Source organism: Thalassophryne amazonica, unplaced genomic scaffold, assembly GCF_902500255.1.
Source record: "Thalassophryne amazonica unplaced genomic scaffold, fThaAma1.1, whole genome shotgun sequence".
NCBI classification, from domain to species: Eukaryota; Metazoa; Chordata; class Actinopteri; order Batrachoidiformes; family Batrachoididae; genus Thalassophryne; species Thalassophryne amazonica.
In genome coordinates, this window is record NW_022986283.1 from 135,700 (window position 1) to 156,334 (window position 20,635).

Genomic DNA, 20,635 nt, shown 5'->3' on the forward strand with positions numbered 1-20,635 from the left:
TTTTTCCTCCTTTTCCTTTTTTCCTCCCCTGGGCAGCAGACAGTTTTGGACGTTTTGATGTTGTTGTCAGTGGTGGGCACAGCCAATCAAAAAAATAGCTTCAATAACAGATAATCAGCTGAAAAGTTATCTTTTATAACGCTAAACTGATAAAATTGATCAGAAGCTCCAAATAACCAATAATAATTCCTGTATTGTCTCCGGTACACTTGCAACTACTAACAAGCTGATTTTAAGATTTAACACCACAATTGCTTCTGGTAGTATCAAAGGCAACCACAGACCTAAACAATGAGTCAGCATGTCTGTCTTTGAGTGCCCTGCCGCCTGCTAGAAGCTCCTGTTTACTACATAAGTACCAGCAGAGGAGCAGTGAAGTTCAACACTCTACTTAATAGCAGTGTTGCTGTGAGGCGGAGGTCTTGGAAAATAAAGCAGTGCTGACTTATGGTTTCTTTATGAATAAAATTAATACTACTAGTATAACTCCATTAATGTCAATTCTGTCATTTGTACAAGTTAAAATATATATCTTTTAATGTTGAATAATGCACTAATTCTGAACTTTTGTAACAAACACAGACAGATGGCAAAGGATTATGGGTAAAATGTGCCTCTGCTAACACTGATTGGTTGACTCATTCATTCTATGTAAACCAACACGTTAATGTGAGGTGTGTCGTGTGTTGGTGTTTACAGATAAATGTGCTTTTGTAAAATATTCCATTTTTTTTATTTGTAAAAAAAAAAAGGCATTTTCAAAAAAAAAAAAAAAAAAAAGAGCCAAGTTGTAATTAGATAACCATCTGATATAACCGGTGTCAAATTAAATAGGACACTGCCACCTACTGGACACTCAGTAGTACGGCGAATACTGCCATGAACACTACTGGCCATATGGCAGTAGAGACCGTGAAAACTTGCCAAAACAAACTTCCAGATAATCCCTGTCTGCTACGTTTAAGATGCGTGGAATTTAATAATCGCCAACTGAATTTCAGACATCCTATATATATTACTCTGGAACAAAGCTGACAGACAGTGTTTGACATAAGCAGGACTCTAATAGCAAACAGGAATCGATTGCTATGATTCCAATTGAAAATAATGGAGGAGCAACCTGAGCTGCTTCTGGCATTTTTACAGAAAACAAACACAATAACATCTATAAACCCAGAGCATATATTCACGAGAGTTTTAGGCACAATATACAAAGAGTTTAATGCTGTTGTCCGCGTGGAGCCTGATCAGAGCGTCTCAAATGCGTTTCTTCTGTTGTGAATGTACTGAAGTACCCATAATGCACCTGGGCACAGCATGTCCACACTAAAACCTTCAAAATTAGTGCATTACTTGAAAGCTAAAACATATATCTGTTATTTTCACTTTATACAACTTCAGACTTGATGTTAATTTAAATAACTTGTCCAAAATTAGTTTGGTTAAAATTTTAAATCATAAGTTAAAACTGCATGTCTCTGGATGACTTGGGTGATATTGCCAGTGTATAAGTATGGGTCAAAAGCAATTAGTTTTTTTTTTTCTTTCTTTTTTGTGATCAATTCTTCTTTGCTTGCAGAGGATAGAGTGGTTTCTTCTGGAGGTAGCTATCCTTTGTTTATAGAGGATAGAATTGTGCATCTACTATAAAACATTTAACAGCTAGGTACTTAACTGATTTTAGATTTCATAGATATTTGTAACTACTTAGCATAGTTTACCACATCTGCAAAAACATGTTAGCAGTCTAAAAATTATTGGACCAAAACTTATTGGAAGATAATTAGTCCAAGGACGGTTTTCAAAGTTATGTGAAAAGCTAATCCGATAATGAAAACATTATCTTTGATAATTAGCGATTACCAGATTAGCGGAACTGTGGCCACCACTGGTTGTTGTTAAATCACATAAACTGTGATCCAACACCAGTTTGATGTTGTTATGTCGCAATGATCCGGAAGGGCTCATCAGACACTTTGGGGAGGTGATGAGGAAACTATTGGCTGGTCACCAAGAATGTAAATTGCTGTGCTGCAATGTATTATGGGAGTTTTGAGTGTTGTTTTTGTGGTTCATGTTGGTTTAGCAGTGTTGTTAGTGTTGTGTTTTGTAGTTCAGTTGGTTTAGTCAGTTTAGTCATGTTGCTAGTACCATAAGTGTAAAGTGTAGTATGTTTGACTTCTGCCATTGTCTCTGTGTCGTGTGTAAACATAGTACTACCGCTTTGTGGCAGAGTGCAGAAAAGACAAAACCTCTAGTTCTGGCTTTGTTCTTCCATGCAGCTTGCCATACTATTATCATTATTATGTAATAGGCTTTGCTGTGCAGTTAAATCAATATGAGCTTATTTTTATTTTAAATTAAAAGATAAGTAGTATTAACTAGTTTTAGCACAAGAGTAGTGAAAGTTGACTTTATTTTTCCCCCTCATTTGCCCCCTCCCCCCAAGTCACTGTCCAAATACTTATGACCTGACCGTAACATTACAAGACCATATTTTTTAACCATATTGCAAGTGCAGTATTTCACACAATAGTCATGATATGACTTAAAAAAATAATCAAATCATGCATATTTGCATGCAGATACCTAATTTGCGATTAGCTTTCAAGTGTTTTTGCAGCTTTTTGAGTGGAAACTCATGTCTTATTTAATAGTGTATGCTAATGGTGTTAGCACTTTTAGCAGCTATTGTAAGGTCCACTTAATGCACAATTTACTGAGGAAATATAGCACGGATAACTTTTTCTGTATATATATATATATATATATATAGTTTTAGGAGCTGCAAATTTCAGAAACGCGCAGGAGGTTTCTGAAATTCAGGCAAATTTGGTGTCGCCCCCCCCCAAATAGACCCCACCTCCTACACCTATGAATGAGGTCAATGTGAAGGTGGGACTGTCAACATGGCGATGCCCAGACCAGGGGCTCATTTTGGCTATTCCAGTATCTCAACAAGATGAACTACTCGTTGAGATGAGCTCTACCGCGCAACTACACATGCGCATGCATCTCTCTCTACCCCACCTCAACCGTCAAGTTGAGCTGCCTCTCTTTACTGTGCAACTGCGCATGCGCATCTCCCCGTCGAGATGAGCTCCTGTCATCTATTAACAATGTTCTGCTTTAAAGACAGCGTGTACATGCAAATCTTTACTTTTTTAGGCTCTTATTACTATATTTCTACATAAACACAAAACTTATATGGTTTTTCTTTGGTGGGGGAATCAACTCGCCAGGTGAGGTGCGCATGCGCAGTTGCGTGGTGGAGCTCATCTCAGCGGGACTCGGCAGGGTTTTCTTTGGTAGTGGCCTCCACCGTGCAACTGCGCATGCAAGATGCGCAATTGCTCATCTTGGAGGGACACAGTGACCAGTTCTTCTGCTTCTTCTTTTGCTAAACACTGATAGCATTAGCCATGTCATTAGAGTTTTGTCATTTGTGTTTTGTCATTGCCATAGTGCAATGTGGCATTGTGCAAAAGAGCATGCTTGTGAAAGAATTACAGTTTGTCATGTTTTCTGCATTTTGTGGTGGCATTTCAGAAATCATCCTAAGACTTGGGGACAGTTAGCAAGGCAAACTACAGCTTTCAATAACTTCCATTCGGTTTTTGCTTGAATACTCAAAGAAAGAACACAAATAATTTGGGATAAAACCGAAAACTCTTCCAACAATTTACTCACATGCATTATTGCATGGTGATACACTGCATTAAGCACTTATTTCAGAGTTGAAATTTTTTTTTATAACAAAGTGGACAGTTGCATATGAAAATACTTTACACTCACTGGGAGTGAAAAAATCAGTGCAGTGAGAAATCAGATTTCAACAGTCTTTAAGCTTTTGATCAATCCTGATGACAAACACAAATCAACAGACATGAGTGTCTGTCCACGGTGGAGGAAATGAATATCATATATTGTAGTACTGTGTACAATTCAACCATTGTACTTTTCCAACACTTTTGAGGAACCACATTGATTATCTATAAAGGCTTTTTTCCCATGTAGGACCCTGTGTAGGTTCCCTGTGTAGTTGTTTATAACATTAGTACGTTTATGACATTTGTAAGTCTGAGAAATTACAACCCCAGGCAAAAATTATGGACTCACCGGCCTTGTTACTGACTGCCACAATTTTTTTCCTGATTTCTTACAGTGTTTCTTAAAGCCAGAAAGTTGCCATATGAAATGACTTTAGTTTTGTGTCATGTCTGTGATCTGCTTTTTTTCTACAAAATTATACAACTGAATGAACCTCCTCCGAGGCCGGTGATTCCATAATTTTTGCCAGGGGTTGTATATCCCTGTGTCATTCATTGTCAAGTAAGTGTGAGATGTATTTTAGTAGCAAGAACACACACACACACACACACACACACACACACACACACACACACACACACACACACACACACACACACACACACACACACACACACACACACACACACACACACACACACACACACACACACACACACACACCAAAAGACAGTTTCCTGTATTTTGGGAGTAAATGGCCTTATGTTTTATTGTCCTGCACTGACCTCTACTGGCAACTATCAAGTATCACAGCAACTCTGGATGAAATCACTTTTCTTGCAGGAGCTGGAAGTTCATTTTTTAAAGAATTCATATTTTTGAGATATGAAAATGATGCTGTGAAAAGAAAACACATTTTAAATGAAGGCTGAATACATATTTTAATTTAATTAGAAATAGTTACCAGGTGGGCTTAGTGGTTAGCACTGTTGCCTCACAGCGAGAAGGTCATGGGTTCAGTTTCTGCCTGTGGCCTTTCTGTGTGGAGTTTGCATGTTCTCCCTGTGTTTGTGTGGGTTCCCTTGGGGTGCTCTGGTTTCGTCCCACATCCAAAGACATGCGGGTTAGGTGGATTGGAATCTTTAAATTGTCCACAGGTGTGCAAGTGGGTGTGAATGTGTTTGTCTGTTTGTGGCCCTGTGACAGACTGACGTCCTGTCCTGGGTGTACCCTGCCTCACGCTCTGTGACTGCTGGGATAGGCTCCAGCCCCCCGCGACTCTGAACTGGAGTAAGCGGTTGAAGATGAGTGAATGAGTAGTTACCAGGTAGTCAAACTTTATTTTATGATTTTCTTCTTATAATTTCATCTATCTAATATTCTGATTTTGTTCTTACTTACACGTTGTTCCGCTGTCTTTTAATAATTTTGTGTTTACATTGCCGTGCCTTATTTTTCTATGATTGTATTGCTGTAAAATACTGCCCAACAAAGGTACTGAAAGTACTACCTAAATAAATTACTTTTTTTGGGGGGGGGGGGGGGTAGCTCTGTACATTGTGCTGTCACAGTACATTGTTCAGTAGGAGGCAATAGTGTCACATGCTGATTGCCACTCAACAACACATCCAACAGACAAAATAAATGTTTTTAGATTTTTGGCTGTGGGTTAATAGGTCATTTAAAGATATATTTTAAGTTTGTAACAAATTTTCATATTTTGGCAAATTAAAGAAAAAAAATTCTATATTGTCTTTTTATTTTCAAACTAAGTAAAAATAAATAAATAAATAACCACAGTTCCCATAATACACTTCCCCTCCAGTGCGTGTTTCAGGTTTCAATGAATCAGTTTCTCAGTCATGTCATACCCATAGATGGGTCACACCTGAAGGACACAGGCAATTTGACGCTCATGATTTCTTCAAATTACACTTGGTATACTTTAAGAATTGGAGCCCACAAAGTGTCTGACTTCCTAAACTGTTCACTGAAATGAATGTAGTGATCGGGGTTGAAGGGCCTTAGTCAGGGAGGCTCCAGCATTCCTTTGTGGAGAGAGAAGAACCTCCGAGAAGGACAACCATCTCTGCAGCAATCCACCAATCAGGCCTGTGTGGTAGAGTGGCCAGACGGAAGCTACTCCTTAGTAAATGGCACATGCTAGCCCACCTGGAGTTTGACAAAATACCTGGAGGAGTCTCAGACCATGAAAAACAAACTTCTCTGGTCAGATGAGACAAAGATTGAACTCTTTGGTGTGAATGCCAGGCGTCATGTTTGGAGAAAACCAGGCACCATCCCTACAGTGAAGCATGGTGGTGGCAGCATCATGCTGTGGGGATGTTTTTCAGTGGCAGGAACTGGGAGACTAGTCAGGATTAGGGATGGGTATCGAGAACCGGTTCCTTTTGGGTATCGTTAAGAAATTATTCGATCCACCGACATCAATAAGCTTTGTGCTTAACGATTCTGTTATCGGTCCTTCAGAGTGGCTGTTGTTTTGGCGGGTGTTTGTCAGGAAAATGATCATTTCTCTACATTGATTACAGACCCTACAGCTGGTCCTTAATCAACTTTTCTGCAGCGCGGCTTTGCTTTGAACCTTGAACCAATCGAAGCGTGGTTCGCAGATTGAAGCAATGCTTCGGTCGATTGCTTCGTTTATTTCTTTCTTTCGCTTAATTTTCCCCCGCTAAAACCCCAAAGAGCATACGTCTGTGAGTATTATTTACCTTTTCTATGTTAAACCGACCTGTTATGGTCTTCTGAAACAGTTGATAGATGTATTTTATAACTTAAAAACGGGAGCGATGCTAACGCGTTAGCATGTCTATGGCATTTTCAATGTTAAAAGTTAGCATTTAGCAATTGCAGCCGTCATCACGTTCAGGTGCATTTGTTTTCAAATTGTAATATTCCTTAAATTTATTTTTGCTTATATATTAATAATCTAATGATTATTATATACAATTTTAGAGGAAGAGAGAAAAAGAACCTGAATAGAAACACAACAGAAAATATATAATAGCAACTAACATAAATAAATAAATAAATACATACAGAAATAAATGTTTCCTGTGAACACCTAGTGACTCTCACACCTCCATTTCATCCCTGTCTTATTTAAGTTTAATGACAATTTGTTTCGGTCAAACCATATTTTCAGATTGTTAATTTCTTCAGTGATTTCCTCCAGAACTTTCTGCCAAACTAGAAAACTGCTGCATCCTAGTAAGAGCAGAATACTACTGGAATGAATTTCAATAAGGAAAGTTGTATTTTTTTCTCACTTAAATGGATGCTGCACTCACTCCAGTTTATCGTCTGGAAAAGTCCCAGATTGCACTTCAGAGCTTCTAGAATTCAAACATTTTCGTGCAGGTGGTGTTGGGGGTAATTTTGGGTTTCAGCTTTTTTTTGTTTTTCACCACTTTCATCCCTGAATATGAGTTGTGATTCACTTTTGTGCGGATTAAAGTTACTAACTGGGACTCCTGTCTTGTTGCGAGAAAGAAACGAGAATCATCCTCCGTTCTGTTCACACAGCTCCAAACGTTGCGCGGCTCTCTGACAAGTCAAGATCGAACAATAGAATTCAGTCTGAATTAATAACTTCAAAGCGAAACAGTTTTGTTTATTTTTATTTATGTCCAGAGATCAAGGATACAGTGACTAATTTCATATTTATTTACTTTAAGACTAAAGGAAATACATAGAAAACCTGTAAAGCCTACTTTTAGTACAAAATTCACAAGGTATCGATAAGGGAATCAATAAGGAATCGGATCGATAAGCAGAATCGATAATGGCATCGATATCGATAAAACCTTATCAATACCCATCCCTAGTCAGGATTGAGGGGAAGATAAATGGATAAAAACCTGCTCCAGAGTGCTCTTGACCTCAGACTGGGGCTAAGGTTCATCTTTCAGCAGGACAAGGACCCTCAGCACACAGCCAAGATATCACAGAAGTGGCTTCAGGGCAACTCTGTGAATGTCCTTGAGTGACCCAGCCAGAGCCCGGACCTGAATCCAATTGAACATCTCTGAAGAGATCTGAAAATGGCTGTGCATCGATGCTCCCCATCCAACCTGATGGAGCTTGAGAGGTGCTACAAAGAGGAATGGACAAAACTGCCCAAAGATAGGTGCACCAAGCTTGTGGCATCATATTCAAGAAGATTTGAGTCTGTAATTTCTGCAGTATAGTAGTGAGCAAAGGGTGTGAATGCTTATGTACAAGTGATTTCTTAGTTTTTTGTTTTTAATAAATTTGCAAAAAAAAAACAAAACCTTTTCATTTTGTCATTATGGGGTGTTGTGAGTAGAATTTTGAGGGAAAAAATATTTACTCCATTTTGGAATAAGGTTGTAATGTAACAAAATGTGGAAAAAGTGAAAGATACCACAATTTATTTGCCCTACTGAGATGTTCCATAATCCCTTGCACACCAGAGAGTCGCTGCAGTCTAAACAACATAGAGAATCTACATGACAACAATTGCAAATGAACATTATGCTACTAAAATATAATTTTTATGCTTTTCATCACGTTAATAAGAGACTGCTGCATGAGACACTGAAAACCTGCTTAAACAAATACGAGGGTAGGCTGAAAAGTTCTAAGGCTCACAAAGAAGGAGAAATGCCATTTCAATAAAACTTGGCATGCATTAAGTTCAACTCTTCTGATGACTGACTGTGTTTTTTTCTTCCAGGTTGTGAGGTAGTTTGTGGTTCATAGCCAAGTTTGAAAGTTCGTGGTAGAGGGAAACTGCAAAAATGGACAAAATCTGGCATCACGGTGTGATTAAGTACCTGCATAAGAAGGGGTTAAAGCCCAAGGACATTCATGTGGATATGGTTGCTACATTAGGGGATGAAGCTCCCTCCATATCTGCAGTGCAGAAGTGGGCAGCTGAATTTAAGAGGGGCAGAGAGAGCCTTGAAGACGACCCAAGGTCTGGGCGGCCTGCAACAGCCACAACCCAGAAAAACATTGACCTTGTTCATGAAATGGCGATTAATCAGCTAGCAGATGCTGTGGGAATATCCCGTGAGAGAATTGAACACATTCTGCATGAAGAACTTGGAATGTCAAAGGTGTCAGCTCGGTGGGTGCCACGTCTTCTGACGCCTGATCAATTTGAAGAGGATCCAGCAAATTACATGGAACGTTTTCTTACCCAGGATGAGTGTTGGGTTCACCACTTTGAACCAGAGACAAAAAAACAATCAATGCAGTGGAAACACCCAAGGTCACCACCTCCAAAGAAGGCCAAGGTCGTTTCGTCTGCGGGGAAGGTCATGGTTTCAGTTTTCTGGGATGCCAAGGGCATTGTGTTCATGGACTATCTTGAAAAGGGACAAACCATAAATGGACAGTACCATTCTAACCTACTGAGACAGTTTGCGAGGCTATCAAAAAGAAGCGACCAGGAAAGCTGACGAAAGGGGTGCTCTTCCATCAAGACAATACCCCAGCTTACAAGTCAACAGTGGCCATGGCCACTATCCACGAGTGTGGATTCGAACTGGTAGATCACCCACCATACTCCCCTGACTTGGCACCCTCGGACATTCATCTGTTCCCAAACCTGAAAAAAAAATTTGGCTGGGAAGCACTATTAGAGCAATGATGAGGTGATGGCTGCCGTTGAGGACTATTTTGACTCTCAAGATGAAAGCTTATATGCCAAGGGAATCAAAGCACTCAAGCACCGCTGGAAGAAGTGTGTGGAGTTACAGGGAGACTATGTAGAAAAATAACCCTGAATTTGTTCAATTTGACAACTGCATCATAGTCAGCCTTAGAACTTTTCAGCCTACCCTCGTATTCCAAATAATCTGTGTCTGCTACGTTTAACCTGCTTGGAATTTAATAAACGCAAACCAAATTTCAGACATTTTATATGTATTACTCTGGAACAAACTGGACAAACAGTGTTGTAAGGGACAATAATCAGGACGTTAAAGAGCAAACTTTACTTTCCTCCAGAATGACATGAACAGGAAGTGATTGCGGCTCACAGCAACTCCCATTGAAAATAACAGAGGAGCAACCTGAGCTTCTGGCATGTTTACATAAACAAACACAATCACAACGTCTATAAACCCAGAGAATATATTCACAAGAGTTTTAGACACAATATACAAAGGGCTTTATGTTGTGATGTTGATGCTGTTGTCTGTGTGCAGCGGTTAAAGTGCATCCTGATCAATGCAGTTCTCAATGTTACTGAGATCTCGCAGCGCAGAGATGTCTCTGAAGTTTTGAGAGATTTTGCGGGATTTGAAACCTCAATAGGGTGAATAGGAAACATTATAATCACTGTTGCAGAGTTGAGCTCAAACAGATAGTTTTTACTTTTCATTTCCATTTCTGCTAATAAATGTCTAAATTCTACACTGTAGCTTTAAAACAAATGTGCTCAAGCGATATTGCGGTACATGCTGGCACACTGTCTTTTTATAACACTCATTTTCTCTTTCCATCTGATCTGCGGAAAGCGCTTACATGCTTCACAGGATTTACTCATTTTCTTTCTATGGATGTCGATGCATAATTTGTTTCAGAAATCATGAAGAATGCATCTGAGTCTGCAATATGAAGAATTAAAACATGTTTCTTTTTAAATGTGCACTGTGAGCCTGAAAATCAAGCTCCGCCCCCTCACTGCAGCAGGCTGCTATTGGATGGCCTTGATGCTGATGGTGATGATGCTCCTGTGTGGAGGGGGTGTCTGCAGTCTCATGGTATAAAACCACTGACATCTGCAGCATCACTGAGCTGGTGCAGTGCAAAAACGCTTGCACATCCCCTCCGATGGTGTGCAGAACAAGGGGGACATAAAACCCAACCGTCTGATATTTATGCATCCATAGTCTTAAATTTAAAAAACCTCAACAAAAAAAAGGCCTGTCATCATGAGCTGTGATTCCTATGTGTCATACCGCCGCTCTTGGGACAACTACAGAGGCTCCCGTTTCACCACTAAATCCTCCATTTCCTCCTCGCTCTACTCTGTTCCTCGATGTCCTCCGTCTGGGAAAAGGATCCCGAGGCTGGTTTCTTCACTCCCGGATGGGTCTGAGAGGATGGACCTGGCAAATGCCAGTTCCCTCAACACAGAGCTACTCGGCCTCCGCTCTCAGGAGAGGGAGCAGCTTGTGGAGCTGAACGACCGCTTTGCCACATATGTTGAGAAGGTGAGACACCTAGAAGTGCAGAACCGAGCCCTGCTGGCTGAGCTCGAGGTGCTGAGGAGGCACCAGAACAACCCGTCCCATCTGCAGGCCCTGTATGAGGGGGAGGCAAGAAGTTTGAGAGCCATGATTGACTCTGAGAATGGAGAAAAGCTTTGGATGGAGGCAGAGAAGGAATACCTGCATGATGTCTATGAGCAGGTGAAGGATCGCTATGAAGATGAGGTAAGGAGGCGCATGGATGCTGAGGAGGCCCTGCAGAGGGCTAGAGATGAAGCCAGCAGGGCGGTGCTTTCTAACGGTGATGTGGAGGCCACTGTGGTGTCTCTGTGCGATGAGATGGTGTTCTTGAAGAAAATATTTGCAGAGGAGCAGGCAGAGCTGCAGGCGCAGCTGCAGATGGTCAACATCAGCGTGGATATGGAGGTGACAGGGCCCGACCTCTGTACCGCCCTGCGAGACATCCGTGCACAGTACGAACGGCTGGCCAACAAAAACATACAGGCCGCCGAGGACTGGTACAAGAACAAGTTTGCAAGTGTGGTGGAACTGGCCAGCAAAAACAATGAGGCTGTGCACGCCATCCGGGAGGAAACCATGGAGTACCGAAGACTCCTTCAGTCTCGGTCCTCGGAGATTGAGGCTCTCCGGAACGTCATCGACTCCCTCAATAAGCAGCTGGAGGAGCTGGAGGAGACACAGGGCAAAGAGGTGGTAAAGTACCAGGTAATGGACAGGGTTCATTTGGGGGGGGGGGGCTGTTTTGCAGAGGTGGGAGTAAGTTAAGTCATCAATCTGCAAGTCCCAAGTCAAGTCCAAAGTCAGTTGTCTAACACTTGGTGGTCATTATGACATTAAAACTGACATCGATAATACTTTTTTTAAAAATATATTTTATCCAGTCCAATCCAGCTTTATTTATAAAGGACTTTAAAATCACCCACAGGGTCCAAAGCGCTGTACAATAAGACAATAAAATACATAAAAAAAAAACATTAAAATATAAAATGCATTTAAAATGCACACAGCTCACAGGCACAGAATTTAAAAGCCAGTGAAATGAGATGAGTTTTTAAAAGTGATTTAAAATGCACAAGTGATGAAGCCTGTCTAATATGCACTGGCAGATCATTCCAAAGATTTGGTGCTGCCACAGAAAAACCCTGGTCCCCTCTGAGATTACACCTAGTTTTAGGCACCGTCAGAAGCAGCTGGTCTGCTGACCTGAGGGACCAGATGGGAGTATAAAAGTGTAACAACTCAGAGAGATAAGGTGGGGAAAGTCCATTTAGAGATTTAAAAGCAAATAAAATAATTTTAAAATGGATCCTACAATGAATGGGCAGCCAATGAAATGAGGCTAAGACAGGTGAAATGTGGTCATATTTACAGGCACCAGTTAAAAGCCACCCAGCTGCATTCTGCAGCAGTTGAAGGCGAGCAACAGAGGACCCACTAAGCCCCATATAAAGGTCATTACAATCTAATCTAGCCAAGTGGTAACAAAGCCGTGGATTACTGTTTCAAAGTCTTGCTTCTGGAGAATTGGCTTTATTTTGGCCAGTTGTCTCAGATGAAAAAAGCTTGACTTAACTACCACCTTAATGTGGCTATCGAGCTTCATGTCAGAGTCTATTTTAATTCCTAAGTTTGTGATGGTTGACTTGAGATACTGTGCCAGAGAGCCCAGGTTTACCAAAGGGGTCACAGAGTTGTTACCAAAAACCATCACTTCTGTTTTTTTTTCTCATTGAAACTTAGGAAATTTATAGCCAACCATGCCTCAATGTCACCTAAGCAGTTAAGTGATTGTGCCACTGAGTAGGAGTCCTTCCTTTTAAGAGGCACATAAATCTGGTTGTCATCTGCATAACAATGGAAAGAAATACAATGTTTTCTAAGTATGGGGCCCAATGGTAATAGATAAGAGAAAAGAAGTGGGCCCAGAACCGAGCCCTGTGGCACCCCACACACAAGTGGAGCAGTGGAGGACACAAATTCACCAATACCAACACACAAGCTCCTACTTGTCAAGTAAGACTGAAACCAACTTGGAGCTGTGCCCCTGATTCCTGCCCACTGCTCCAGATGAGAGATTAAAATTTTATGGTCCACTGTATCAAAAGCAGCAGTTAAATCCAAAAGAACCAGAACAATGCAGTCACCAGAGTCAGTAGTGAAAAAGATGTCATTAAAAACTCTTAAAAGTGCTGACTCAGAGCAGGGGTTTAAAACCAGATTGGAAAACTTCAAAAAATATTGTGCTTCAAAAAGGACATTAGCTGACTGTAAACTACCTTCTCTAGGATTTTTGATAAAAAAGGCAGACTAGAAATAGGTCTAAAGTTGATAATTTTTCCCCTCCACATCTGGGAGGGCAGCATCCACTATGGGCCAGCTGCCACTGGTTTTATATATATATATGTATGTATATATATATATATATATATATATATATATATATATATATATATATATATATATATATACACTCAACAAAAATATAAACGCAACACTTTTGGTTTTGCTCCCATTTTGTATGAGATGAACTCAAAGATCTAAAACTTTTTCCACATACACAATATCACCATTTCCCTCAAATATTGTTCACAAACCAGTCTAAATCTGTGATAGTGAGCACTTCTCCTTTGCTGAGATAATCCATCCCACCTCACAGGTGTGCCATATCAAGATGCTGATTACACACCATGATTAGTGCACAGGTGTGCCTTAGACTGTCCACAATAAAAGGCCACTCTGAAAGGTGCAGTTTTGTTTTATTGGCGGGGGATACCAGTCAGTATCTGGTGTGACCACCATTTGCCTCATGCAGTGCAACACATCTCCTTTGCATAGAGTTGATCAGGTTGTCAATTGTGGCCTGTGGAATGTTGGTCCACTCCTCTTCAATGGCTGTGCGAAGTTGCTGGATATTGGCAGGAACTGGTACACGCTGTCATATACGGCAGTCCAGAGCATCCCAAACATGCTCAATGGGTGACATGTCCGGTGAGTATGCCGGTCATGCAAGAACTGGGACATTTTCAGCTTCCAAGAATTGTGTACAGATCCTTGCAACATGGGGCCGTGCATTATCCTGCTGCAACATGAGGTGATGTTCTTGGATGTATGGCACAACAATGGGCCTCAGGATCTCGTCACGGTATCTCTGTGCATTCAAAATGCCATCAATAAAATGCACCTGTGTTCTTCGTCCATAACAGACGCTTGCCCATACCATAACCCCACCGCCACCATGGGCCACTCGATCCACAACACTGACATCAGAAAACCGCTCACCCACACGACGCCACACATGCTGTCTGCCATCTGCCCTGAACAGTGTGAACCAGGATTCATCCATGAAGAGAACACCTCTCCAACGTGCCAAACGCCAGCGAATGTGAGCATTTGCCCACTCAAGTCGGTTACGATGACGAACTGGAGTCAGGTCGAGACCCCGATGAGGACGACGAGCATGCAGATGAGCTTCCCTGAGACGGTTTCTGACAGTTTGTGCAGAAATTCTTTGGTTATGCAAACCGATTGTTTCAGCAGCTGTCCGAGTGGCTGGTCTCAGATGATCTTGGAGGTGAACATGCTGGATGTGGAGGTCCTGGGCTGGTGTGGTTACACGTGGTCTGCGGTTGTGAGGCTGGTTGGATGTACTGTCAAATTCTCTGAAACGCCTTTGGAGACGGCTTATGGTAGAGAAATGAACATTCAATACACGAGCAACAGCTCTGGTTGACATTCCTGCTGTCAGCATGCCAATTGCACGCTCCCTCAAATCTTGCGACATCTGTGGCATTGTGCTGTGATAAAACTGCACCTTTCAGAGTGGCCTTTTATTGTGGGCAGTCTAAGGCACACCTGTGCACTAATCATGGTGTCTAATCAGCATTTTGATATGGCACACCTGTGAGGTGGGATGGATTATCTCAGCAAAGGAGAAGTGCTCACTATCACAGATTTAGACTGGTTTGTGAACAATATTTGAGGGAAATGGTGATATTGTGTATGTGGAAAAAGTTTTAGATCTTTGAGTTCATCTCATACAAAATGGGAGCAAAACCAAAAGTGTTGCGTTTATATTTTTGTTGAGTGTGTGTATATATATATATATATATATAGATAGATAGATAGATAGATAGATAGATAGATCGATCTACACACACTTTAACAATGGTGAGATCCCTGATTTAATAAGTGATTTAATACTTAGTAGATGTTTGGAAGGTTTGAAGGATGAGAAAGTCTATGCAGTCATTACCTAGAGAGGGTTCAACTTTCGGAAATGTCAGAAACTAATCACACCATGTCCATATTTGAATCCAACAGCCAAAGATTTTTTAAATAAACATGCCTATGTCAGAGACAGACCATTGACGATAAATTTCTATAACACACTTCACATACAAAGTTTCCCTCACACTTCACCTTGACATTCTGCAAATAAATATGGTTTATATATATATATATATATATATATATATATATATATATATATATATATATATATATATATATATATATATATATGAACTACTTTTATTTTGGGGAATTACAGCTAGACTAATAAAATAGCAAGAAGCAGCGACCTTGGTGGCCATCAGATCTAGGCTGTGGAAATAAAAGAATCTGACATTTCAAACTGCAGGTATCCTCAACCACACCTGCTCATAATTTCCATCAGGCATGTGATGATTATTCCTGCATAAACCCCAGACATGTCCAGCAGGTGGCAGTGTTCAGCCCTTGACAGATGGGTCTGTGCTTGCTTTTACTATTGGTCTGATTCATCAAATTTAACATGGATCTAATCTGTTAACCCTCAGTGTATGCCTTTTTAATTTAACAAGTTACATGATAAAGTTTAATGTTTTTTTTAGTGTTATGTTCTTTTTTTATACGAATGATTGTGAAATAACACATCAGTCCTTACGTTTATTTTCTTTGCCATATGATATTTGATGATGACCAGCTTTTGTTTTGTTGCATCCACAGATGAGGATAAATGACCTAGAGAAGGACATTGCTGAGGCCAAGCAGGAGATGGTTTGCTACCTGAGAGACTACCAAGACCTTCTCAATGTGAAGATGGCCCTCGACATTGAGATAGCCGCATACAGGTGATGCCTGGCTCACTGATCATAACACCATCTATTCTGTTAGCCAGATAGCTACAGACTGAGTTTGAGTTTTTCTTCATCCCTTCTTTGGGTTCATGTGTCGGATCTTTTCTCAGATTCTTATTTTTCGCACTTTCAAAAGCATTTCAATTCTTTAACATACGTATATACTCATGTCTTTTTCAGGAAACTTCTGGAGGGAGAAGAGATTCGGCTGGCCTCTCCTTCCATTTCCTCCCTAAACTAAATCCTAAAATCTAAACACCCTCAGCCTGGTGTAAACCATCTTCATCCCTTGCTTTCCTGACCTGAACATCTCCACTGCTCTCATCCCTCAGTTTTGCACCTCTGTTATCTCACCCCTACATTCCCCAACAGCAAACCACGAAACAAAGCTCATACGGTCTCAAGACGTGCCCTTGTGCTATACAAGAGGTCCACCAGAAGTCCCCCTTCTTCTACACACGTTATGACACCAAACATCAAGATGACAACAAAGTGTAAAGTGCAGAGTGTCTGTACTGCATTAGTTACATTAGTTAGTGAAGGAGTGCAGTGCTGGTTCGGCTGAGTTCTTTTCTGTCGTAACGCTGCAGGTCCAAGCAGAAAACTTACAGTTTGAACCTTCTCTGAACCTTTGCTGTGCAAACATTTGACCAGTTGTTTGTGAGCGAGGACAGAAATTCTTTCTGATTTTGATGCTTAGAAAAGAAGTCTGCAGTATTATTAACTGGGAAGTCTACCAAGCCAGCAGGTACTGTCCTGCACTCCTGGTTCTGTAGTAGTCGTTGTAGTAATAGTGGACCAGTAACCTTAACAATTCTTTTGGCTACTTTAGAAAACCATTTGTTTATTTTTAATTTCATTTATTCTTCCTCTGCATTCATATCCAAAAACTACAAGCATTGATTTGTCTTAAAACTGGAGTTTGTTTGGGCTTTCCCACTCGGCTGAAATGTCTCATTTTCAAAAATTTTTTTAAATTGGATAATTTCCTGGATATGTAAATGCTGTGGAAGACTAATCGTTACTGGTTTCTCCTTATAATCATGTATCGTGTCTCTCAGTGAATCAGCCTTAGACCTCTGTGTACATCAAACAAAAACTATGAAACTAAAAGATGTAAGAGGTTCTTATTGCCTGTGTGCTGATCTTGTAAACAGGTACATTACAAGTGTGAAACTAATAGGCACCAGAATGTTTAGTATACCTTTAAGAATGGCAACAAGCTGAATAAATATTGAACTGAACGACAAATCATTTCGTTTTCATTTGCCAATTTACAGTGTATCTAGGAAGCATCAGAAGATGCTGCAGGTATCAGTATCATGGGAACAACACATTGCTGATGTCACCTACATGACCAGCTGGCTATAGGTCCAGTGTGGAGGAATCTTCATCATCAACATCATTAGTCACTGGGTTATCAGCATATCCTGAGTGTAAAATATTATTTTAACATGGACATTTCTTTATTTTTCAGGCAGGTTTTTCAGCTGTTTCCCACTCATTCCATTTCTTAACTAGAATGGGCACCACCTGCACTTTACATATTTGATGGAGATTCATGCATTTCTACATTTGCTGTTTTGAAAAACGTTTTTCAGATAAAGACTGAACATGATTTCCAAGTCTACATTTGCTGTGTTCATAAACAATGTTTTTGAGATAAACACTGAATATGATTACATTTCTACATTTGCTGTATTCATAAACATGTTTGTGAGCTAAACACTGAATATGATTACATTTCTACATTTGCTGTGTTCAAAAACAATATGTTTTTGACATAAAGACTGAATATGATCACATTTCTACATTTGCTGCGTTCAAAAACACATTTGCAAGATAAACACTGAATATGATTACATTTCTACATTTCGTTTATTTATTTTAAAGGGACAACACATATTAATGAACACACAGTGTAAATATGTCAGATTATAGTCATGGGCTAAATTTCCATCTGTAGTCCCCGATAGAGTATAAAAATTAAATAATTGACAGTAAAAACACAAACATCACAGGAGCAACAACAGACTACATAGGGGTCACTAACTACTACAACAACAAGACATAGACTGGACAAAAGACAAGAAACAAGAGGACAGTGACATGATCTGAGGATGAAGGTTATCTTACACAAACTCAGTTAAACGAGGGCACACAGTAAAAAAAAAAAACTACTACTACATGTACAATTCAATTGGAATAAGTTATTAAAAATTGCATGTCTAATTTCATAGATTTATATATTTGAAAAACCATAGCTTTAAGAACTTTTTGTTGTCTTCAAAAACATGTTTTTAACATAAAACTGATAATGGTTACATTTCTACATTTGTTGTGTTCAAAACATGTTTGTGATATATACACTGAATTTGATCACATTTCTACATTTGCAGTCTTCAAAAACATGCTTTTGAGACAAACACTGAATGGTCATCACATTTATACATTTGCTGTTTCCAAAACATGTTATTGACATAGTGAACATGATCATGTTTCTACATTTTCTGTCTTCAAAAACATGTTTTTGAGATACACACTGAATATCAATTTCAATTTTTTGGAACAGTCTTGCCAACAGACTTGCTTCAAGGCACTTCACACAAGTAAGGTCTAACCTTACTAAGCCCCAGAGCAACAGTGGTAAGGAAAAATGCCCTCTGAGGAAGAAACCTCAAGCAGACCAGACTCAAAGGGGTGACCCTTGCCATGCTACAGACATAAATTACAGAACAATTCACAAAATTAATATACAGGAAATGCTGTTGGGGTCGCCAGCACAAATACAACTCCCATCTCTGGATGGAGCTGCACAGAGAGAAAAAACAGAATCAGGCATCAGAAAGACAAGAAATACTGTATAATTTGCCAGCATGAATCAACAAGAAAAACAGGCCATTAGCCCTAAGCTTCACTAAAAGACCCAGAATTTAAGTAAAGTTGAGGCACACTCCGTTTCCTAATAAAATGAATTAAAAAAGTAAAAAGCGTAAAAACAAAACTATACCAGTATGCTAGCCATACAAAAGGGAAAACAAGTGCATCTTAAGTCTGGACTTGAAAGTCCCCACAGAATCTGACTGTTTAATTGATGCAGGGAGATCATTTCCACAGAACAGGGGCACGTTAAGAGAAAGCTCTATGACCTGCAGACTTCTTATTCACCCTAGGGACAGAAAGTAATCCTGCACCCCGAGAACGCAAAGCCGGTACGTAAGGTTTAATTAGGTCAGCTAGGTAGGGAGGTGCCAGTCCATGAACAGTTTTATAGACTAGTAGCAGAACCTTAAAATCTGATCTCACTGGGACAGGAAACCAGTGAAGGGATGCCAAAATGGGTGTAATCTGGTCTAACTTTCTGCTTTGTGTCAAAAGTCTGGCCACAGCATTTTGAACTAATTGGAGAGCCCTAATGCTAGACTACGGTAAACCAGAAAAGAGAACATTGCAGTTGTCCATGCTAGAAAATTGGACTACTGCAAAATCATGGATCAGGGTCTCAGCATCAGCCATAGACAGGATGGGATGAATCTTCACTATATTTTGCAGGTGGAAGAAAGCAGTCCTCGTGTTATCTCTAATGTGGAGGTCAAAGGACAATGTAGGATCAAAAATTACCCCAAGGTTCCTCACTTTGTCAGTGTGATGTATGACACACAAGCCTAGACTGAGCATTAAGTTTCAGACATCCGTCATCACTGATGCAAGGCAATCTTCTAAGGATTTTATGTGAGCGAGATTACCAGCAGTTATTGGCATGTATGAGTATCATCTGCATACCAGTGAAAGGTAATACCAAAACAACACAATATGTGCCCAAGGGGTGCGATATAAAGGGAGAAAAGCAGGGGGCCTAAGACGAACCTCTGTGGAACTCCGAATTTCATGTCACTAAGGTAGTGTTACTGTACAAAACAGTGAGAAAGACTGGTCAAGTATGACATCAGCAATGCAAGGGCACACCCAGTAATCCCAAAATAATTTTCCAGCCAATCAAGTAGAAAATGATGATCCACGGTATCAAATGCAGCACTAAGATCTAACAGCACCAGAACCATAGTGGTGTCCAAATCCATTGTAAGCAGAAGATCATTCACCACTTTAGTGAGAGCTGTGGAATATTTTCTAAAAGCAGACTCCAGTAGTTCAAAGAGATTATTCTCAGTAAGATAGTTCACGAGCTGCCGTGACACCACTTTTTCCAGAATTTTAGAGCAAAATGATAGATTTGATATCGGCCAATAGTTTTTCAATACACTGGGGTCAAGATTAGGTTTCTTAAGTAATGGTTTAATCACTGCAGATTTGAAACATTTAGGAACAGATCCAGAAGTTAAAGAAAGATTAATAGTTTCCAGCACAGTTGGCCCAAGAGTGGACCACAGGTCCTTAAACAGCTTTGATGATATAGGATCAAATAAACAGGTTGTGCTTTTTGTTGACGTTAATGAGCTTTGTCAGCATTCCTAGTCTTGTGCTGTAAAAGGAGCGCAAACTGGTTGTCCATGAATA

At 40.1% G+C, this 20,635-nt stretch overlaps 1 protein-coding gene across 1 annotated transcript; it reads left to right on the forward strand.

The window, feature by feature from the left end:
• Positions 1-10,551: 10,551 nt before the first annotated feature.
• On the forward strand, positions 10,552-17,374 carry si:dkey-33c12.3 (uncharacterized protein LOC335380 homolog). The gene is made up of 3 exons (XM_034165518.1): positions 10,552-11,708; positions 15,990-16,114; positions 16,301-17,374. Exons 1-3 carry the CDS (start codon positions 10,704-10,706, stop codon positions 16,359-16,361), a joined length of 1,191 nt encoding a protein of 396 aa, XP_034021409.1. The 5' UTR covers positions 10,552-10,703; the 3' UTR covers positions 16,362-17,374.
• Positions 17,375-20,635: the final 3,261 nt, after the last annotated feature.